This window comes from Geotrypetes seraphini, chromosome 14 (genome assembly GCF_902459505.1).
Source record: "Geotrypetes seraphini chromosome 14, aGeoSer1.1, whole genome shotgun sequence".
Lineage (NCBI taxonomy): Eukaryota > Metazoa > Chordata > Amphibia > Gymnophiona > Dermophiidae > Geotrypetes > Geotrypetes seraphini.
The window spans coordinates 44747650-44770202 of NC_047097.1; the positions used below are offsets into that span (position 1 = coordinate 44747650).

Genomic DNA, 22553 nt, shown 5'->3' on the forward strand with positions numbered 1-22553 from the left:
GGAACTTGTCCAAACCTGAAAGAGGTTAGATGCAACAGTACAGACAAAACTACAAAGAGACAACAAATAGTCAAAACAACAAAAACAGACAACTAAAACAACAAAAACAATCAATAAAATCAGACAAATCAAGCAAACAGCAGATATAGACAAAGACAACAAAAAGACAAGATCACGAACAACCACAAAAAATACTTAATACAGAAATACGAAACCAAAAGATGCCAAACAGCCACACACTCACACACACACCCGTACAAACACAGCTGCACGCTCACCTTACAAACCACCGGATCCACAACTACTTTCATCAACCAAACCCACTCCTACGGAGTATCAAATATCACAAGCTATAAGAGTCACACAATGCCTTAAGTCCCATCTAATCAGTAACTCACCCTACCCTCATGATGAAGCCCCCTCTTATTCCAATATTTCCTCTTCTATGCCTCACCACCCTCACAGCCTTGCACAACAATAATATCAATCCCCTTTGGAACTTCAAGCAATGAAGACCCAATCCTCCAGAACCCTAAAACCAATCGACAGAATACATTGGACAACCTTGGCAAATCCTCCCTATACTCTGGAACAAACAAAATCACAACAAAACACAGAAAACAAATGAATCCTAAACCCCTCAACAACCCACTACCTACAAAATGCTCAACAAAACCAAATGAAATCACCATCCCTTGCATATACGCTAACGCTCAATCAGTGGTAAACAAGCTTTTCATCTTAAATGGCCTAATCACATCCAATGACATTGCTCTGTCATTCATCACAGAAACATGGCTGAAAGACCTCGAAAGCCCTGAACTCTCACATCTCTGCTCACAGGGTCACAATATTCTTCATCTCCCCAGAAAACTCAAACGAGTAGGCAGCCTGATGATAATCTACAAAAACTCATACGTCATTGCCGAAACAGACTCAAGCTCCCAACCTGACCTAGAATACATCACCTGCAAGCTCAAAAGTGAGCACACAAGAATGTCGGAATCCTCCTACTCTATAGACCCCCTAGCACTAACTCAGACTTCATCACAAAAACGATGAAAATAACAAACCTCATTTGCTAACATGACAACCTAATCATACTTGGTGATATCAACCTACCCCTTGAATCTACAGAAAATAAAGAAGTCACTAAACTCAAGACTCTACTTGAGGACTGCCAAATCACTATCATACCCTCAGGCCCCACCCATGAAAAAGGCCATACCCTAGATCTATTTGCATCTTCTCCCCCTAACATAGTCAATAGGGCCAAATGGTCTCCTGTCCTGTGGACAGATCACTTTCTCCTAGAATTAGACCTAAACCTAACTGACATAGACCTGAACTCCAAAGATGCTAGATTAGTCTGCAGGAAAACAAGACCTGATCTCTTCTGGAACATAGTGTCAAAATCACTCCTTTCCCCCTCAAACAACACCACCTCAATGATAACCAACTGGAACAAAATTATAGCCAAAATCCTAGATACTGTATCCCCCTTCTACCCTTGCAAAATCAAACCGAACTTCGCCCTGGTTTATGGAGTCCTTAAGACTAGACAAACAACTATGCAGACATCTAGAGAGGAAATGGAGGAAAAACATGACACTAGAACACAGAACCTAATGGAGAGCAGCCATAAACAAATATAAGGACAACAAATCCAAAACAGAAAAATTACTACGTCAGTAAAATAGGAGGTAACACAACCGACAGCAAAAAACTGTTCCGCCTAGCACGACAACTGACAGCCCCTCCCAACACAGAATCTGTAACCTTCTCCAACAAAATCTCAGCCCAAGAACTTGCAGATTTCTTCCTCAACAAAGTCAAATTGGTCCAATCGGAAGTTGCCAAGACAGCCTCATCAAACTCGTCTCAACACAACTATATGGAATACATTGAACCCATAAATGCAGACCAGATCTAGTCCTCATTCACTAACCTTTCCTTCCCCGATACCAATAGACTAATATCAAAACTAGCCTTACGAAGCAGTCCCCTTGACCTCCTTACCTTCTTTCAGCAGCTCCGCATCATATCATTAACTGGCTCACTAACCTGCTAAATAGTTCCTTGAACCAAGGGCACCTACCCCAAAAAATGGGTAAAATAGCCTTAACCCCTATACCAAAAACAGCCCAAGCAGACCTCTCCATAACATCCAACTACAGACCGATTGCTGGCATTCTGATCCTCACTAAAATCCTCGAGTCCCACGTCAGCAAGCAGCTAGCCTCATACATAGAGCAACACTCCTGTCTTCATACTTCCCAATATGGCTTCCAAAAACAGCACAGCACCGAGCTCCTCCTCATCACTTTAATCACTAAAATCAAACAATTGCTAAGCTCGGGTCATCATGCCATTTTACTCCAATTTGATATCTCCGCAGCCTTCGACTCAGTGGACCACCAATTACTACTAACCAAACTCTCAGAAATCGGAATAACGGGAATTGTACTGAAATGGTTCGCAGACTTCCTACAAAATCGCAAATACATGGTCAAAAGGCAAGAATTATACTCCAACCCCTGGAAGGCATTCTGTGGTGTCCCACAAGGCACCCCATTATCTCCAATCCTATTCAATTTATTCATGAGCTCACTGGGCCACATCAAAATGGAAGATGAACTATACTATCGTATGCCAACGACATCCTCCTCCTCATCCCCATAACTAATAACCAATATTGCCAAAAAAATCTCAAACAATATAGATAAAATTCAAACCTGAGCAATGAATAACAAGTTGAAACTGAACGCCACTAAGACCAAAGCCATTGGCTTCCGCACCGCACAACAGAATGTCATAGCTAACCTCACTCTTTCATCAGGCATCACTCTCATAATGGAAAAATCCACCAAGGTGCTAGACTGCATCTTAGACGACACTCTCACAATGGAACCTTCGGAAAAAAACCATCTACACTATGCGTCAACTACGACTCACAAGACCATATTTCCACCCACACCACTTTGCTCTGATCGTTCAGATAATGGTCCAACCCCAACTGGACTATTTCAACTCCGCCTATCTTGGCATCAACATCGCTCTTATCCACAAACTACAACTTATCCAGAACACAGCCATTAGACTAATCTACAAATTAAAGAAATTTGACTCAATTACAACCTTCATCAGGCAACTACATTGGCTCCCAATATCATCCCAAATAATCTTCAAATTGTCATGTATCCTACACCAGATCTTTTATGGAAGCTCAGCAGCCCCTCTCATCCAATTATTCTTTAATGTTTGGTCGACATCAAAAAGAATCTTTAACAGAGTCCAATTAAACCTGCCATCCACAAAATTCCTCCACTACAAATGAATTTTCCACTCTATTCTAACCTATCTGGGTGTAAAAATCTGGAATGACCTACCAGAAGCTATCAGGAAAAAGACAAACTACACTAGATTCAGAAAAAAACTAAAGACTCACCTTTTTAACAACTAACTATCTCAGTTTCTGTATAGCATCCCCTACGTCTAAGTCCCTCCTCTTATCTCTCCCCGTCCTCTTCCCCTCCTTTTTTCCCCTTCCTCTTTGATCTGTCACCTTGAGCCTGTATATGTATGTTGAGACTTACAAATGGAAGATTAAATTAGATTAGATTTTATAACCTGCATGCATAACTGCCTGTCATGCCCCTCTCAGGTCTGCCTCGCCCTTATAATTGCACGCTCTGGAATTTGAGCGTGCAACTTTTGAATACTAAGAGCCACCAATTAATGCCAGTTAGCACCAATTAACACCAACTATAGCTAATTGATTAACAGCAGTTTGTATCTAATTAAATTAAGTTACGCATGCAGCCAACCTTATTCTATAAATTGTGCATACAAATTTAAGTGCTAGTTGCAAATTTGGGCATGCAACTTTATAGAATTAGGGAGTATGTTTAGACCACTGGTATTTGCTGTGTCATTGTATATACGTATCTAACTATGTATATATATTCAGTGTTGCTGAATATGTGAATAATTTGAAACAATTAGCTTAGACAATTCAAATTATTCCCCAGATGTCCTGCTTAGTATTGGGCTTAATACCTCCCATCCATCTCATGTGTTTATGGAATAATCTGCTTATGCCATTTCATTATGTTCTCATCATAACACCCCCATCTCATTGATGTATGTTTGTGTTCATGGTTTTGTTTTGTAGTGGTGAAAGTGGTGCTGGAAAGACTGTGGCTGCTAAGTATATAATGAGTTACATCTCTAAAATATCAGGAGGGGGCCCAAAGGTTCAGGTGAGTTGATACATATCACGGTAGCAGATGTATATTTTTCTAAATCTCAAAATGTCATAGGTTTCTGCTTACTTGAATTATATGGTGATGGAATAATAATATAACTAGGTGCCTATATATATGTAGATAAGGCACATGATAGGCATGTATTCTATAGGGAAGGGAAGTGTCATGGAGTTGATATACTGCATTTCTGCAGTGCAACCAAAAAAGTTTACATTTATTATATGCAGGTACTTTTTCTGCCACTAATGGGCGAACAGTTTAAGGAGTAGCCTAATTGTTAATGCAGTAGCCTAAGGAACTGGATTCAATTCCTGGAGGAGAGGCAGGTGTGGTGTGCTTAGAGCTACATGCTCAGCACCCTGATGTTGTGGGTTCAAACCACATGCTCTATGACTCTGGGCAAGTCACTTAATCTTCCACTGCCCCAGGTACATTAGATAGAAAATTGAAAGTGGATAGATTCCATCCGAACATAAGGAAGTTCTTCTTCACCCAGTGAGTGGTAGAAAACTGGAACACTCTTCCGGAGTCTGTCATAGGAAAAAACATGCTCCAGTGATTCAAGACAAAGTTAGACAACTTCCTGCTGAACCGGAACATATGCAGGTAGGTCTAGTCTCAGTTAGGGCGCTGGTCGTTGACCAGAGGGCCGCCGCATGAGCGGACTGCTGGGCACAATGGACCACTGGTCTGACCCAGCAGCAACAATTCTTATGTTATTATGAGTGAGCCTTCTGGGACAGATAGGGAAAATGCTTGAGGTAGCTATATGTAAACCACTTTGAGTGTGGTTCTATAACTATAAAAAGGTGGTATATGTATAAGTCCCAATCCCTTCCCACTGCAGCTTCTTGTGATTCTGGGCAAGTCACCTAACCCTCCATTTCCCCGATACAAAATAAATCCCTGTATATAGTTTGAGCTTTGGTGCTGGAGAAGGATTTTAGGCATGCCATGGACTGCCAGAAGAACTAACAAATCGATTCACTTGAAGCCCATATGATGAAGTTATGACTGTCTGTCTTTTTTTGGTCACACCATCAGAAGAGAGAGATCACTGGAGAAGGACGTCATGTTTGGGAAGATTGAAGGAACCAGGCAAAGAGAGCAACCTGCAATCAGATGACTGGACACGTTGAAAACAATCATGGGGATGATGCTGGAGGACCTTTTTGGACTAGCACAAAACTGATTTCTTTTTAGATCCGCAATTCATCAAGTCGTTGGGACTCGAGCACGAGTCAATGGCACCTAACAGCAACAACATATAATATGTAAACCACTTTAGGGGAAATTCTAAAACTGGTGCCTAAGTTAATTGAAGAAAGCTGTTATAAATGGTGAAAAATGGCGAGGTAGAAGCACCTAAATAAAAGGGAATGGAATTCTGCCTATGTAAGTGCTTTAGACTGCCAAATGCTAAAGTAGGCATGGCCAACGCCAAAAGTGGCGTTAGACATTCTAAAGTACTTACAGTGCATAGTTGCAATTCATGCAAAGATAGGCCTGGAAAACCCTGGCCTATATTTCCAGTGCCTATCTTTCACGTACGCACAATTATGAAACTGTGGCTGATGTGTGATTGATATGCATTCGGCAGCCACCAATATCAGCACAGGTTTGTGACAAGTCTGTTTTATTGATACACTGGGGGGGGGGGTTGGGGGAGACCGTTACAAACATCAGTTATGTACAACAGTTCTCTATGGGCCATGTGCTCTCTCCTTAGCAGAATAAATATTATAATTGGAGGTTTGGACTCTTATAATCTCCCACTAACAACCAATTGTCGCACAATTCTTTCCTCTTATTTTACTTGCCCCTCTCCCAACCCATGAGCAACATGCAAATATACATATAAACAGTGGTCTCAAACTCAAACCCTTTGCAGGGCTACATTTTGGATTTGTAGGTACTTGGAGGGCCTCAGAAAAAATAGTTAATGTCTTATTAACGAAATGACAATTTTGCGTGAGGTAAAACTCTTTATAGTTTATAAATCTTTCCTTTTGGCTAAGTCTTAATAATAATATTGTAATTTATAGCTAAAGAGACATATGATCAAGAATCTTTTATTTTACTTTTGTGATTATGATAAACATATCTAGGGCCTCAAAATAGTACCTGGCGGGCCGCATGTGGCCCCTGGGCCACGTGTTTGAGACCACTGATATAAAGGGACCTGTAGATCATTCAGAGCCAGACTGCAGACTATATGGGAAAAACTTTGAAGATGTGGGTACCAGATTGTAAGAAACCTTGTCTCTTTGTTTAAAGTTATCTCATACTTCCAACAACATTAAAGCATGAAAAAATGCCTAAAACTAAGAAGTTTCCATACATAAAATTTTTAAAAATCAAACAATATATAATACATATATTAACAGCTGCCTTAAATCCTGCACATCTGTTCAAACTAGCATTACATTCACAACGATGACTTATTTGAACTTGTAACTATGACCTAATTTTATTAATAACTGTACTGATCTACCTGTACTATCAACTCTATCGAATGTCCATGTCAAACTAAACTGTCCATTGTAACTTCCTGGGTAACTGACCCAACCTCTTGTAATATAATCTGACCTTGGACTGAATAGGTAAAGGTGAAATCCCATCTCCTTTTCTTTCATAAGTTTTTGTATCCAGGGCAATGGGGGTGGGGGTGGGGGTGGGGGTGGGGGTGGGGGGGGGGTTAACAAATTTACTCAGCATCACAATGAGCTGTGGTGGGAATCAAAGTCAATTCTCTGGGTTCTCAACCCCACTGTACTAACCATTAGGCTATTCTGCCTCTCCTGTAGTTGGCTAAGTTAAAATACATTTTTCAAATAAAACCAAGCTAGTTAGAGTGCAATTGAACATTGTATCTAACCGGATAAAATAGCTGGCATTGAAGATGAATATTAGCTGACTCATTTTGGTCCTCCAACCTTAACCCATCTCCTCTTCCCTGCCCTCTAAAATAAACTCCATAAACTGAGCATGTGATACCATCTGGTGAAACCAGGCAGCTAAACATAGACTCTCACTGGGAGGAAATTAGGACATATATTAAAAGACAATGTGTTAGAAGTATCATGATCCATAGCAGTCATAGTGTGGCCTAGTGGTTAGGGCTACAGCATCAGCACCCTGAGATTGTGAGTTCAAGCCCTGCATTGTTCCTTGTGACCCTGGACATCACTTAATCCTCCATTACTCCAATGTGAGCCCACCAGGACAGATAGGGAAAATGCTTGAGTACCTCTATTGAAATCACTTAAACAACCTCTATTGATAGGCATTATATAAATAATAATAATAAATAAAGCCCAAGAAGCAGTGGGATATGCAACAGGCATAAATGATTTCTCCTTGTTTGGCAGGCCTATTTGGCTTCCTTGCCACCTAGAGGACTTAGTTTGATTACGAATACCATCTATTAGAGGGTTCTGCGGACAGCGGGCTGTTCTTTGTGATCGGATACTGCCTGCCTTGTTTTTAGGGGGAGGAGTTTGTGGCTGTTACCCAGGGGCCACAAGAGTACAGGCCCCTGGGAAAAAGGTTGTGACCTTCTGGTCATCTCTTGGGTTATTCTCCTATTCTTCCCCCTGCTGGGGGAGAATGGGTGGGGAGGGCTAGGGTTAGTATAGGATTGGTGGAACAGAGCGGTTCTTTTTGGCTGGGGTTTGTAATATTCTTCTTTTGTTGGATTGCTTCACTTCCATCTTTTTTTTTTTTTTTTTTTTTTGGGAGGGGGCTGCTGTTTTGCTTCTCTTCATTTTCTACTCTAGTTGTTTACTCTTACTCTAGATACTTTGCACTTTTCCTTTTTTTTCATAAGGGATGGAAAGATGGGATTGGTGGGCTGGGGGAGGATTGTATAAAATTGTACTTGTATCTTGGTTTGGATGGACTTTGTTCTGCTTTCTGCTCTTATGTTTTCTAATAAAAAGATTTGAACATTCACCAGGGCTAGAGGCTATCATATGGGCTTGTGGGGTACTGACACATGCACTAAATGTACATCCCACAAGGGTGACTATGTTCATTCATTCTTCACTTGCCCTAAACTGCGCTTTTGGAGTCAGGTACAGCTTCACCTGGCGGCTGTCTTGCAGCGTGCCGTACCCTGGAATCCACCCACCCTATTGCTGGGAGATATCACGGAGTTCAACCAACAAGGACTGGAGTTTCCAGCCCACAAATACATCCTCCACGCGCTCCTTGTGGGCAAGCAACTCATCTTAAAGTTCTGGGCAGCCACAGAGGTTCCGACCTATTGCATGTGGACAGCGAGGATGAAACTTCAAGCACGGTTTGAATTGGACACCTATGCGTCCCGTCCCCAGCCCCACTGGAAACACTACTGTTCCCTCTGGAGGGAATCCCTGGCTCGGATTGCATAGCCAGTCAGTGGAGAGGCTCCTACATTGTATGAGTTTGTGTACGTCCCCCATGACCCTGTATATCTTGACTCTGCCTATCATGACTCTGCATATAATGCTCAGTATTTTCATGTTTACATCATGTATTCCTCTCTTGGGTAGGATGAAGCAGGTCTACAACTGAATAATTGTATAGTTGTATATTTCAATCTTGCATTCTCGGGTACCATTTCTTTCTTGCTCAGGCGACGCAAGCTCACCAGAACGCACTAAGACGTATAAGAGTATGTACGTCAGGCTGTTTGAGGTGTGATTGGAGGTGTGTGTGATTTGACTGGGGTATATATGATGTACGATTGTGGTGGATCGTTTGGGGATCCTTGTTGCTGATGTTGTAGTTTCTCTAATTAGAAATTTTGAGCGAGGAATGCTGGACGGTTCACTGTTTTCCCTTACAGCTAACTGTTTGATTTTAGCTGGGGTGTTGGGCATTATTTTCATACTACATACTACACCACTTGAGCATTCTTATGTTTCTGTTCACGATCCTGACCTGCTTATAATATATTTGTTTGGGTAGACATATTGCCCTGATGATCTGTGGCTCAGCTCCCCAGGTACATTGGCACATTGATATGTTTTCTTAATCTTCTGTATTGCCTTCTCGCTGTACCATTAATGTAAATGGCTGTCCATGCGTTTCTTGTCTTAATAAACATGATATTTAAAAAAAAAAAAAAAGATTTGAACATAAATAATAATAAATAAAAATATCTCTGCACACATCCATAATCCTTTAGTGAGTAAATAGGGCCTGAGTCATCTGCAGACCATCCAATTAAGGGTTGGGAAGTAGTATGCAGGTGAGTTTGATTGCTCTGACTGTAATATGTTCATGGTGGTTTAGCCTGTGGAAAACAATTAAAGTTATAAAATAAATTAATATTTGCAATCTAGAAAGGAGTCGGTCAGTTTACTTGCTTATTATCTTATTTCTGCACATCAGTTTTAACATAGGTTTGAAATTATTCAAGAGACAGACCAAGACAAGAGCACAGAGCATGATTTTGCAGAGTCTTAAATATAGGACTTTCTAAACCCCCCAAAAATGTATGAGGCAGAAGTATAGATTTCTTGGAATTCATTAGTTTTAAACTGACGTTGAAGAGCTTAAAGATATACACTACCTTAATATGAGAATGATGCAAAACCTGTCTTGAGGTTATTAATATTGTGGGTTTTATTATTTTTGAAATGCAGAATATGTATCTGGATGTTTTCTGTAATGTAATCACTTTTTCAGATTCTTAATTTAGGAAAGATATTTCCAAAGCTACTTCTGCTTAACCTTTAAAATTGGACTTTTATAAATTTGCCTACCATAGGTGCATAAGAACATAAGAATAGCCTTACTGGGTCAGACCAGTGGTCCATCTATCTCAACTCCATGGTGGCCAATACAGGTCACAAGTACCTGGCAAAAACCCAAATAGCAGCAATATTCCATGCTACCGATCCAGGACAAGCAGTGCTTCCCCCATGTCTCTCTCAATGGCAGACTATAACTTTTCCTCCAGAAACTTGTCCAATCCTTTTTTAAAACCAGCTATGCTATCTGCTCTTATCACATCCTCTGGCAATGTGTTCCAGAGCTATTCTCTGAGTGAAAAAATATATTTCCTCCTATTGGTTTTAAAAGTATTTCCCAGTAACTTCATCCAGTGTCCTTTTGTAATTTTTGACAGAGTGAAAAATCGATCCACTTGTACCCTTTCTACACCACTCAACATTTTGTAGACTTTAGTCATATCTCCCCTCAGTCTTCTCTTTTCCAAGCTGAAGAGTTCCATCCCCTTTATCATCTTAGTTGCTCTTCTTTGAATATTTTCTAGTTCCGCTATATCTTTTTTGAGATAAGGCAACTAGTATTGAACGTAATACTCAAAGTGAGGTCGCAGGTGCAGGCAGTGATGTACACCCCTCCCCCCACCACCACCATGCGTGTGACCCTTCCCTGTACCTTTTTCAGTTCGGCACAAGCAATCACCAACTTACTGCCCGTGTTGTCTTCGGCACTTTCTCTGACATCACTTCCTAGGTGCAGGTCCCATCCAAAACACAACACAACATGCCCCATTGCTGACTTCAGGGATTTCGATGTTTATAGGAGATGGATGCCTCAAAATACATTTATAAGGTCCATCTGCTTTGAAAATGAGCACCATAGTTTTTCTGGGGTAATTGTCAAAACAAAAGAACCCATGAACTTGCTTAGAAAATTCTGCATATACTGTATTTTTCACTAATGTAGCCAGTTATCAGATTACCTCCATTAAGTGTAGTAATGTAAAATTAAATGCACATTGGTGGTCTGCACTTTTCATGGGTTCTTCATTTAAGCTTAGAGTTTTGCAGTCACAGTTTTTCATTTGAACAATTTAAGGAATGAAACTAACAAACCCCAGGAAATTGCCGGGTAATCAGATTTATGATTTATATGTTTGCCAAAATTCAAGGTTTTTTTAAAAATTATTTATTTATAAATTTCAAAATTTAACACAAGAATCCTCTTGTTACAGCAAATCAGAGAAAATACATACAAGAAAATTATCCATTTGTTACACAACATAATCCAGTAATTCTTAATAACATAAAGTAAAATGAAATAACAATAATTTCAATGTTGTGAATAAATTATCCTTTCTTAGACCACAATAACCTCCTAACAGGGCAAGATGTAAAGAGAAAGGGAGTTCTCAACCAATGTAACTAATTAAGAGGAAAAAGGCTTAACATGATTCAAACCAGTCAAAAAATAAAATTACAGCCATCACACTTAGGTAAACTTTTTAGTGTCCAGAAAGGTACGAAGCTGCTCCGGCATAAAGTAAACATATTTAGTACCAGCATATCGAATCAGACACTTACAAGGATAGCTTAACAAGAAGGTAGCTCCCAATTTTAATGTTTCTTCTCTCATATTTAAAAATAATTTCCTACGTTCCTGAGTAGATTTTGTAACATCGGGAAAAATCCATATTTTTTCTCCCAAAAATAAATTCTGGGAGAAACGAAAAAAAGTTTTCATAATCATATTTAAGTCTTGTTCAAAGACCAGTGAAACTAAGAGAGTACCACGGTACTGAATCTCTTCCTGTGAAGTTTCTAATATCCCAGTAATATCTTTTAAGTCCAATTCCTGTGGTTTATCCAACTGTTTGTCAGTATTGTTTTCTGGTCTTCTAGGAAGATAGTATATCTTATTTATAGGTGGAATCAGTTCTTGAGGAATTTTAAGATTTTCCATAAGGTATCTTTTGAAAACTTCAATTGGTGAAGAAACAGAAAGTTTAGGAAAATTTAATACCCTTAAATTCAATCTTCTATTGAAGTTTTCCAGTTGCTCTATTTTGTTCTGAATAACAGTTCTGTCCTTAATCATATTGGCTGAAATAGCTTGTAATGAGGATATTTCTTTATTTACTTGGTCAAATTTCCTCGTTGTTTCTAATTGGTTATTTTGAACTAAATTAGACAAATCGTCAAGTTTACTCACAACTTTAGAAGTATCGTCTGCTGATTTAGTAGCTGCAGCTTCGAGCCTCTGAAGCACTTTCCAAATGTTGTTCAGAGTTACTTCTGAGGAGTCGGTTCCCTCCGCTCCTAAAATCGATGTTGACTCGGCGTCCTGGGCTGCGTGGTCACCCCCACCGCAGGACAGCATTGAACTGCTCAGGTTCTCAGCAATCTCGCGCTCCTCGCAGTCCTGCGCCGGATTCGGTGGTAGCCTGGGGGAGAGTGATGTCTCAAATCCCATGGCTCCGGCGTCTCCATCCGTCGGTGCAACAGCGGGTAAGTTTCCCCCTCCAAAAACGACCGGTGAGCTCGTGAGAAACCAGTCCATCTGCAATTGCCCGGGCTTAGTGGGGTCTGCTCGGAGAATGCCCTTGCGCTTACTATGAGGCATATTAAAGTTAAATTTTGAAGGATATATGCTAGTAATAAATGTACTAGTAAGAAAGCAAGGAAGGGCAGAGCTCCAGCTCTCACAGCGTCATGCCGCCGCCATCTTGCCACAATTCTGCCCAGTGATTTAAAAAAAATTACATGTATTGACATAAAACCTAAAATTGATTTTGGTAGTTTGCTGCTCAATGAGTCAGCATTATAGAGTTGGGAATGGCAACCTTTTTTGACATGGCACAGAAAAAAAAAACAGTACAAAGAGGTAACAAACCCTGCTTAAAGAGGAGGAATTTATAGGGACCTTAGATCTTGGCTACCAATGTCTTTTGAACCCTGTCACCACATTCCTGCCTGGCTCTGTTCATTGCCAAATGTTGACACTCTGCATTTTCATTGCTCATGGACCACCTGTACTTGTCTCATACATCATTAGGTTAGCAGAGCCAGCTGACAAGTTCTGAAAAGGCTTGTAGTGCCAGCATTTTTCAGAAAGTAGTCTGTTGACGGGAAGGTTTTTGTGTGGCATATGTGCTTGGGGTTGCCAGCCCTTCTTAAGTATATACCAGAGATGGGCAAGGCAGAGTGTTAAAAATTCCATTTGAGAAAAAGAGAAGTGTTTGCAGTTGTATTCAGTGTAATCTTTATTTCTAATTTTTTTCTTCAAATTGTTAGGTGTAATCCATTTTAACTTCAAAATGTAATAACACAGGTTAGTGTTCTGAATTGAAGGCTCCATAGGCAAAAATTTTACACTGCAGGAAACGTGAACCTTCATCTTTTTCTGTATGTCTCTCTATTTGGTTCTTTCTCCATTTTTCTCTTCTACCATAGACCTGATTTTCGGAGCTCAGACTCATAGGTTTAGTAATGTGCTACTGATCTTGTATGAAGGAGTTTTTGCCACTCACAGTTTCTTCTTCTTATGAGCGCTTCTCCAACTCTCTTGAACTCAGTATGATACTCTGTTTTCACAAGATAATTTCTAAAAAATTGCTGCTTGGACTGTAAAAAAAAATGTCTGTTTTCCTTTTGCTTTCAGCACGTGAAAGATATCATTCTCCAATCTAACCCCTTACTGGAGGCCTTTGGAAATGCCAAGACAGTGAGAAACAACAACTCCAGCAGATTTGTAAGTGATTCCTCTCTACAGCTGGCCTCTGTGTGCTGTCAGCTCTTTGTAGGGTTATTGTTGTTTTTTTTCTACAGATGTATTTTCTAAAAGAAAACTGTTGACTTTCCCATAATTGCCCAGCTGAGCAGATTTGCTTTAAAACCTTTCCCACTTTCCTTCGTCTGTCCCAGTACTAAGTGTTCTTTTCATGCATATGGCTGTTTTTAAAAGCAGTCCTATCTGTATTAAGTGAGGCCACTAGGAGCATGGAAAAGATGAACATTGTGACCTACTGACCAGTCATTGTGACTGTAACAATTAGTGCAGCTTTGTCTTTTTATAAACAGTAGCATTGTTCATTCACCCACAAGTCCAAAAGCAACGGCAGAATTTGTAGCCACAGCCCTGTGAAATGCAGCCAGAATGTCAGGCTGAGCTCCCAAGTGGTGTTTCATGCTCCAGTAACTCTCTTCTGAGGGTGTTTTAGAAGACAAAAATAAACTTGGTGTGGTACTTTTATATATCGTTTGAGTGGCATTCAGTAAGGGTTTTTATTTCTGATCTGAAGAAGGGTGTGGCGCAGTGGTTGGAGCTATAGCCTCAGTACCCTGGGGTTGTGGGTTGTGCGCTGCTCCTTCTGCCCCTGGGCAAGTCACTCAGTCCTCCATAGCCCCAGGTACGTTAGATAGATTGTGAGCCAACCGGGACAGACAGGGAAAATGCTTGAGTACCAGACTGTAAAAACTACTTAGATAACCTTGATAGGCAGTATATAAAATCCTAATAAACTTAAAACTTGAGAGCTAATTTTTAATAAATCATGAAATTGGTCCAATGAAATAGGTATCTCCCTATTTCTTTTGTTTTGTCATTCTGTTAATCAGCTATTAGGTTTTTCATTGTTTACATTTTGTTTTGTGGATTAATTCCCAGCCATGACAGCCACGTGTGCTGAGTTTTCTGAGGTTTCAGTTCTCTGGTCTCTGACCTCTGTGTGATTTTTGCATGAAATCTCATTTCCATAAGAACATAAGAATAGCCTTACTGGGTCAGACCAATGGTCCATCAAGCCCAGTAGCCTGTTCTCACAGTGGCCAATCCAGGTCACTAGTACCTGGCCAAAACCCAAGGTGTAGCAATATTCCAGTTTGGCTGTGTATGTCAGCTTTTATCTATATCAGAGGTGGATAGCCACGGCCCTCAAGGGCCACAACTCAGGTTTTCAAGATTTCCACAATGAATGTGTTGAAATCTATTTTGCATATCATGGAAGCAGTGCATGCTAATCAATCTCATGCATAGTCCTTGTGGAAACCTTGAAAACCCAACTGGATTACGGCCGCTGGCATTGTGAGGGTGGGAGGCGGCCAGGACAGTGGCACCACCCCCCCTCGCCCTCTTCTCCACCACCCCTGCCACGCATGCGCCCTTTCCCTTCCCCCATACCTGTTTAGCCTCCCCGGCATGAGCAGCTTCCCGTGCCGGCTGTCCCTCCTAATCACGGGACCCAAAAGTCAAGTTTCAAGTTTATTAAAATTTGTTTGATCACTTTACATGAAATTCTAAGCGATTTACAATTGAAATGAGGGGAAAACAAGTAATCATATAAGAAACATGACAAAAGATTGAAAGAAAGAGGAAGAACTACAATTTGTATAGTAAAGAAACATCTAAGGGCAATGCAAGAGGTGAGAGAAAAAAAACTCTTAAAGAGAAAAAGTGGAATAATGATTTAATATGGCAGAGGTATGTCCAAGTTAGGATTCAAAAGCATCTTTAAAAAGCAAGCACTTTAGAGTAATGTCAGAGGAGAGTGCCGAGGCTGGCGCGAATAGCAGGTCAGAGCTGCTGCTTGCACCAGTAAAGAGCTAGAGGTACGGTGGGGGTGGGGTTACCAGACATCCGGATTTTCCTGGACATGTCCTCCTTTTCAAAACCCGGCACTTAGTCTGGGTTTTGAAAAGCCTCCTCAAATCGCATCGGGCAGGGAGGAAGTCCACATATTCACAGATGTCACGCACACGCATGATGTCACCGCTCATGTGTGGACTTCTTCCCTGCCCGATGCGATTTGCAGACAACAGCGGGGAGCGGTGTACATGAGCAGGCAGCGGGGGGGCAGAGTAGTGTGGGCCTGGGGGCAGGTCTAGGGGTCCAGATTTTCTGATTGGAAAATCTGGCAACCCTAGGTAGGGGGGGGGAGAGTGAAGATGCATGCATGATGGGGGAGGAGTGGGAACGAATGGGGACGAAGAAGAGGAGAGGTGCTGGCGTCCCCACCAAGATGGCTCCCGGGACAGTCCACTTTCCCGTTTACTGCGCCACTGATTATGACCCTTGGGGACAATGATTGTCCACACCAGGGATAGGCTCTACCAAGGGCATAGCCTTGGAAGGGCCTGGATGAGTCATGGTCCCTCCACTTTAGAGACAGGCCAACCCAGTCAGTGGCAGCAGTACAGCAAATGATGGGAGTCCTAGAGGCGGAGTCAATATCTGCATCGCGTTAACTCCAGGCCTCACCAAAAATTTAGTCCTAGCTACACCACAGTGTGGTTTGGTCTGTGTTTCTTTGTGTAATCAGGCACTGACCTTGTTTAGTGGCTGCAGAAATGCTGACGGAAAAGCTCTCACAAACCTCTCAGAAAACCTTCACAAACCAATGAAGATGAGGGTTTCGCTAGAACAGTGGTTCTCAACTGAATCCTTGCCAGTCAGGTCTTCAGAATGCCCACAATGAATATGGATGAGATTAATGCCGATCTCTTCTAGGCCTTATCATGGTGGACTGTGTTGTGGCCCTCAGGGACTGTGGTCGCATACCCCTGATCTATTGCCCAGACTCTCTTCTGTTTCTGAAAATTAGTACATGTCCCAGACCCTACTTCTTCACCATCCAGGGATTCAAGACAAAGTTAGACAAGTTCCTGTGGAACTAGCAGCAGGTAGGGCTGGTCTCGGTTAGGTGCACTGGTCTTTGAACTGGGGGCGACTGTGGGAGCGGACTGCTGGGCACAGTGGACAACTGGTCTGACCCAGCAGCGGCAATTCTTATGCTCTTATGTTCTTATATCAAATAGCAAAAAAGCAAAGTGGTATTCAGAGGGTTTATCTAATAGACCATGGTGTAAAGACTGTGCTGATACTGTGTAAAGATCATGCATAGAAGTGCTTTCTTAAGCTATCCTGCACATGTGTTTGGATATTATCACAGCTTCTCCAAAACAACCAATTTCCCCCAGCTTAATGTTTTAACAGCTTTTTTTTTTTTTTTTTAAAGAAGAAAAAAATCCCATCTATTCAGGCTGCTTTCTTTTACCCCAGAGAATATCTGACTTGTCTGTTCCAAGTACAACACAATCTGCTAAAACACTTTGCTCTCATTTTTTTCTTGCCTCCTTAAAATGAGCTCAGCAAATGCTCTTTTGGCTCTTAAGGTTAATTTATGTACTTCCCAATTCATTGGATGGGTCAGAAGGATCATGAAGACATCCAGGACCTGTAAAAAAAATTGTATTGGTGACAAAATAACTGATGTTGAAACTTAACAGTTGTATTAATGAAAGATGTTTCAAGTTTATTATGGTTTGATATATTGCTTTAATACCAGTGCGGTTTACAATATAAAACAATTTGAAAACAAACAAAAATAATTAAAAAGAAGGGAAAGGACATATGTATGTGAATGTGAATTTGAATTGTCATGACATGGCACAAGAGGAAAAAAGAGGAGGGTTTACAATTAATAAAATAAAAAATTGAAAAGGTAATGGGAAGAACGATATGGAGAAGGGGAAGACTTAGGTGATCCATTTAACTAAGTCTCAAAAGCATCCTTAAAGAGAGGTTTTAAGGTTATTTTTTAAATGATTAGAGTTAGTTTTCAGTCTTAACGCTAAGGAGAGGGTATTCCATAGAGTAGGAGCGACTACAGAATACAGTAAAACCTTGGATTGCAAGTAACTTGGTTTGCAAGTGTTTTGCAAGACAAGCAAAATATTTTATTAGAATTTTAACTTGATATACAAGCAATGTCTTGCAATACAAGCACATACAGTATACACACATTACATCATCGCAACTGAGCCGATGGTTATTCACTCTCTGACGCTGCAGGAGTGAAGTGACTATTCTAAATGAGCAAGGTCTTGCAATACAAGTACATATTACATTACATTACATTAGTGATTTCTATTCCGCTTGTGCCTTGCGGTTCTAAGCGGATTACAATTTAGAAGACTGGACATTTCCAGTAGCTTTACAGTACATATAATCAAGGATGCGTTAAGTTACAATTGTTATTCTGGACTTTTCCAGGAGAAATTGGTAATGGATAGTAGATAGTGATAGGTTGTTTAGACGAATAGAGATAATAATGTCCGGGTTCTGTTGTTTAGATGAGTGGCGATAATACTGTCCGGATTCAAGGTGTTCAAGGGGCTCATAATAAAAAAAACGTCTAAAAAGTGGCCTAGATGGGTACTTGGACAATCAAAAAGCCTGATCATCCAAGTACCCATAATCAAAGCAGGTTTTAGACGTATCTAAAACCAGCTTAGGCCTTTCCCCTGCCTCTAAATGCATAGAGCAAAAAGAGGTATTTTTAGAGGAGGGGAAAGGGTGTGAGGTGGGCCAAACTACACCTAGGCGTACAGCAGGTATAACCAAAAGTTTAGGCAGGTTGTCTAGTCGGCACTTATACGTTTTGACTTAGACCAAGTCAAAACAGGTATAAGTGCCAAAAAAGGGGCCGCTGAGCTGATCGCTGCAGCTCAGCGGCCCCAGCAACCTGCCTACCACCTACTGAAACTATCGCTGCAGTAGAGATAGCTCATCTCTTCTGCCGCGATGGTGATTGCCCACCCCCCCTCCAAACCGCGGCACTTTGGGGTGAGCATTGCGACAGGGCATCTCCCCTGCCGACGATCCTCACCCTGAAGTGCCACGGTTAGGAGGGAGGTGGGCGATTACCATTGCGGCAGGAGAGATGAGTCATCTCTCCTGCAGTGATCAGCCCTTCCCCGTGACTCAATCCGGGCAAGAGGGAGCCCAAGCACTCTTGCTCAGTGGCACCCCCACCCGCCGATTACGATGGGGCAAGAGGGAGCCCAAACCCCCTTGCCCCGCGGCACCCTGAACCCCCCCCCCGCCAATTACAATTATGCAGGAGGGAGACCAAGCCCTCCTGCCCAGGTGAACCCCTCTACCCCCCACCCCCACTAAGATACAGGCAGGAGGGATCCCAGGCCCATCTACCCTCGACGCACCCCCCTCCCATGGACGCCTCCCCATGAACCCCTGATTGTCGTCCCCCCCCCAACCGACCCGCAACACCCACCCCCCACCCCCAATCCCCCTCCCCGTACCTTAAAATCATTGGCCGGATGGACGGGTGCCAAGCCCGTCCGTCCGGCAGGCCAGCCATCCCAGGAATGGCTGGCCTTAGGGCTTGATTGGCCCAGGCGGCTTAAACCCCACCCACAGGTAGTGCCTGAGGTGCCTGGGCCAACCGGAGGGGCCTAAGGCTACTGGACCGATTCTGGTTGGCCCAGGCACCTCAGGCCCCACCAGGGTTTGAGCCGCCAGGGCCAATCAGGCCCTAAGGCCAGCCATTCCTGGGATGGCTGGCCTGCCGGAAGGATGGGCTTGGCACCCGTCCGTCCGGCCAACGATTTTAAGGTACGGGGAGGGGGATTTGGGGTGGGGGGGTCGTTCAGGGGTTCGGGGGCGTTCAGGGGAGGGGGTGCGTCGAGGGCAGGAGGGCCTGGGATCCCTCTTTTCCGTATCTTAGTGAGGGTGGGGGGATAGGGGGGTTCAACTGGGCAGGAGGGCTTGGCCTCTCTCCTGCCCATTCGTAATCAGCGGTGGGATTCGGGGTGCTGCAGAGCAAGAGGGCTTGGGCTCCTTCATGCCCCATCGTAATCGGCGGGTGGGGGTTCCGCGGGGCAAAGCGCTGAGGCTCCCCTTTGCCCCATCATAATCGGCGGGTGGGGGTGCTGCAGGGCAAGAAGGCTTGAGCTCCCTCTTGCCCCGATCCTAGTCGGGGGTTCAGGGTGCCGTGGGGCAAGAGGGCTTGGGCTCCCTCTTGCCCTGATCATAGTCGGGGGTTTGGGATGCCGCGGGGCAGGAGGGCTTGGGCTCCCTCTTGCCCCGATCGTAGTCGGGGGTTTGGGGTGCCGCGGGGCAGGAATGTTTGGGCTCTGTCCTGCCCGGATCATTGTAGGGAGGGGTGGATTCTATAACCGGTGTTCTTTTTGACAGACACTGGTTACAGAATCCAGCTTTTAGGCAAAGGACTGGCTCCTCCTTCACCTAAAAGCCTTTGTTTTGGGCATTTGGGACTTAGGCTTTTTTTAGGTTGATTATATGGTGTAAGTTTATACGTAGTGATGGTATGGGTGTTTAAACAGCTGAACGTAGAGACAGGCCATTATTTTAAAAAACCTCCTTTTGGATGTTTTTTTTTGATAATGGACATTTTCCCTGCTTCTACTTTCAATGTTTAAGGCCTTAGGCCAAAAGGGAACTTAGACGTGTTGTTTTTTTTTTATTATGCCCCTCATAGTATTTTGTATTAAAGTTTTTGGGTTGTGAAACGAATCATCTGGAGTTTCCATTATTTCCTTTGGGGAAATTCACTTTGATATACGAGTGCTTTGTATTACAAGCATGCTTCTGGAATGAATTATGCTCACAAATCAAGGTTTGACTGTAAATGTTTTGCGAGTTGTGTCATAAAATAACTGATGAACAGTTGGAACCGTAAGAAGATGTTGCTGAGATGATCGTAAAGTACTCGAGGTTTCGTACAGGATCAGAAGTCTGTCGATAAATGAAGGAGAATGATTTGCCTGAACGTTGAACGCAATATGGAGAGATCGGAGTAGCCTACTGGTTAGTGCAGCCATTTGAGAACCTGGGGAACTGGGGAACCCTTCATTAGTGTGTTTTAGTAAAAGAGCCCTAAAGAACGCAGTATTGAGGTTAGGGTTACCAGATATCCTCTTTGTCTGGTTTTTAGAAAGCCCTGAGCTCCAGCCACGTTCAGAGTGCCTTCAACAATCATGCGCGGATAACGTCACCACATCCGTGCTTGCTGAAGGCCCTCCAGATACAGTCTGGAGGTCGGCAGAAAAAAATGGTGCTTTTTGGGAGCGGGGCTGGAAGCAGAACAGGGTGAGTTGGGGGTGAAACAAGGCAGGGCTGTGGCAGAACAGGGTGGAGCCACGTATCTGGGGTTTCCTGTCCTTAAATATGATAACCCTACTAATTGTGGTGGTTGTTTCTGTGTGAGTTGGTAGACTGATAACTACATTAACTAAAGAATGCTATCCCGTTAGCACACATTAACTGCGGGTCCAATTTTAGGCAGCGAGACCTATTTACTAAAAATATATACCGGTATCAACACACCTTAATAAATCTAGCCTGATGTAATAAAACATGAATAAAAAATATCCACCAAAATTGAATACATTTTCTATACTCTCACACTGAAGAACAAGTGGAGTGATTTAGGGAGTGAATGTGGGTTGAGGTAGTGGATTAGTAAGTGGGGGCTCCAGGGCAAAGTACCTCTGGCCTGGGGCGGGCACAAGGTAAGCAGGTACCAGTGGAAGAAGGGCACGAAAACCCCTCTTAACTGTTTGCTTTCCAGGACCATTTTTTAGATCAGTGATTCCCAACCCTGTCCTGGAGGAACACCAGGCCAATCGGGTTTTCAGGCTAGCCCTAATGAATATGCATGAGAGAGATTTGCATATGATGGAAGTGATAGGCATGCAAATTTGCTTCATGCATATTCATTAGGGCTAGCCTGAAAACCCAATTGGCCTGGTGTTCCTCCAGGACAGGGTTGGGAACCACTGTTTTACATCATCAGCAGCCTAGCAACTTGTTTTATATCTGTTTAGAATTATAATACTGTCTCTTAGCCTAGAATTGTAACTACAGACTTGGATAATGGCTTTGACCCAACAACAAAATCATCATCTCTGTTAGGTGCCAAGTAAAACATGCAGCCCGAGGCACCTGGAGGGTGAAACGAGATACTTTGATTTGCAGCGCTCTAATTAACTTCCTTATTAGAGAAAGAATATGCCTTGGCCAGGGTGCATTTTCCTCGCCAAGTAACTGGTGTAATTATTAATTGCAGGGGAAGTACTTTGAAATCCAGTTTAGCCCAGGCGGGGAGCCTGATGGTGGAAAGATCTCCAACTTCCTGCTGGAGAAGTCACGTGTGGTCATGAGGAATCCTGGAGAACGCAGTTTTCACATTTTCTATCAGGTCAGAATAAATGTTCATTTACTTGTTCCTTGTGCCAAATTTTATGAACAGTGCTAGGGAAGATCCATGCAGGAACCTAGGAAAATGACCTATGGAAATGTGACCTAACATCATTCAGCCTTAATAAGGTGAGCAGTTAAAAAGTGGATGTAAAGACACTCTGCAGCTTTTTTTGTTGTTCTTATTGTTCTAGATTCATGTTTTAATTCTTTATTATTAATTTTTGAGTTATAATATATGTTTTTTCCTTTATTTTGGATGATTGTATGGCTACATAGCATATTTCGTATTGTATTAGATATAATATTATGTATGTTGGATTGTGTTATATATGTATAAGATGTATGTTTATGAAAATGCTAATAAAAAATTTATTAACAAAAAAAAGTGGATGAAAGATCCAGCGACCCTTTCTGTTTTTTAATGTATCACACAGCCGTAGAAAAAAAGAGTCTTTGCTAAAAATTAATCTGACAGCAAATACTTGTCTGAAAGGGCTGAAGTACACTCAGCTTTTCTAATATTAAATGTTTTTTTGCTAAAGAAAG

General features: G+C 42.3%; 1 protein-coding gene across 1 annotated transcript in view; it reads left to right on the forward strand.

Annotated features, from left to right (window-relative positions):
- The window catches only part of MYO1E (myosin IE), a 395564-nt gene that overhangs the window by 207088 nt on the left and 165923 nt on the right, over positions 1–22553 (forward strand). Inside the window, 3 exon segments of the mRNA XM_033920720.1 lie at positions 4175–4262; positions 13647–13736; positions 21874–22005. Of these exon segments, the coding sequence (XP_033776611.1) occupies positions 4175–4262; positions 13647–13736; positions 21874–22005 (310 nt within the window).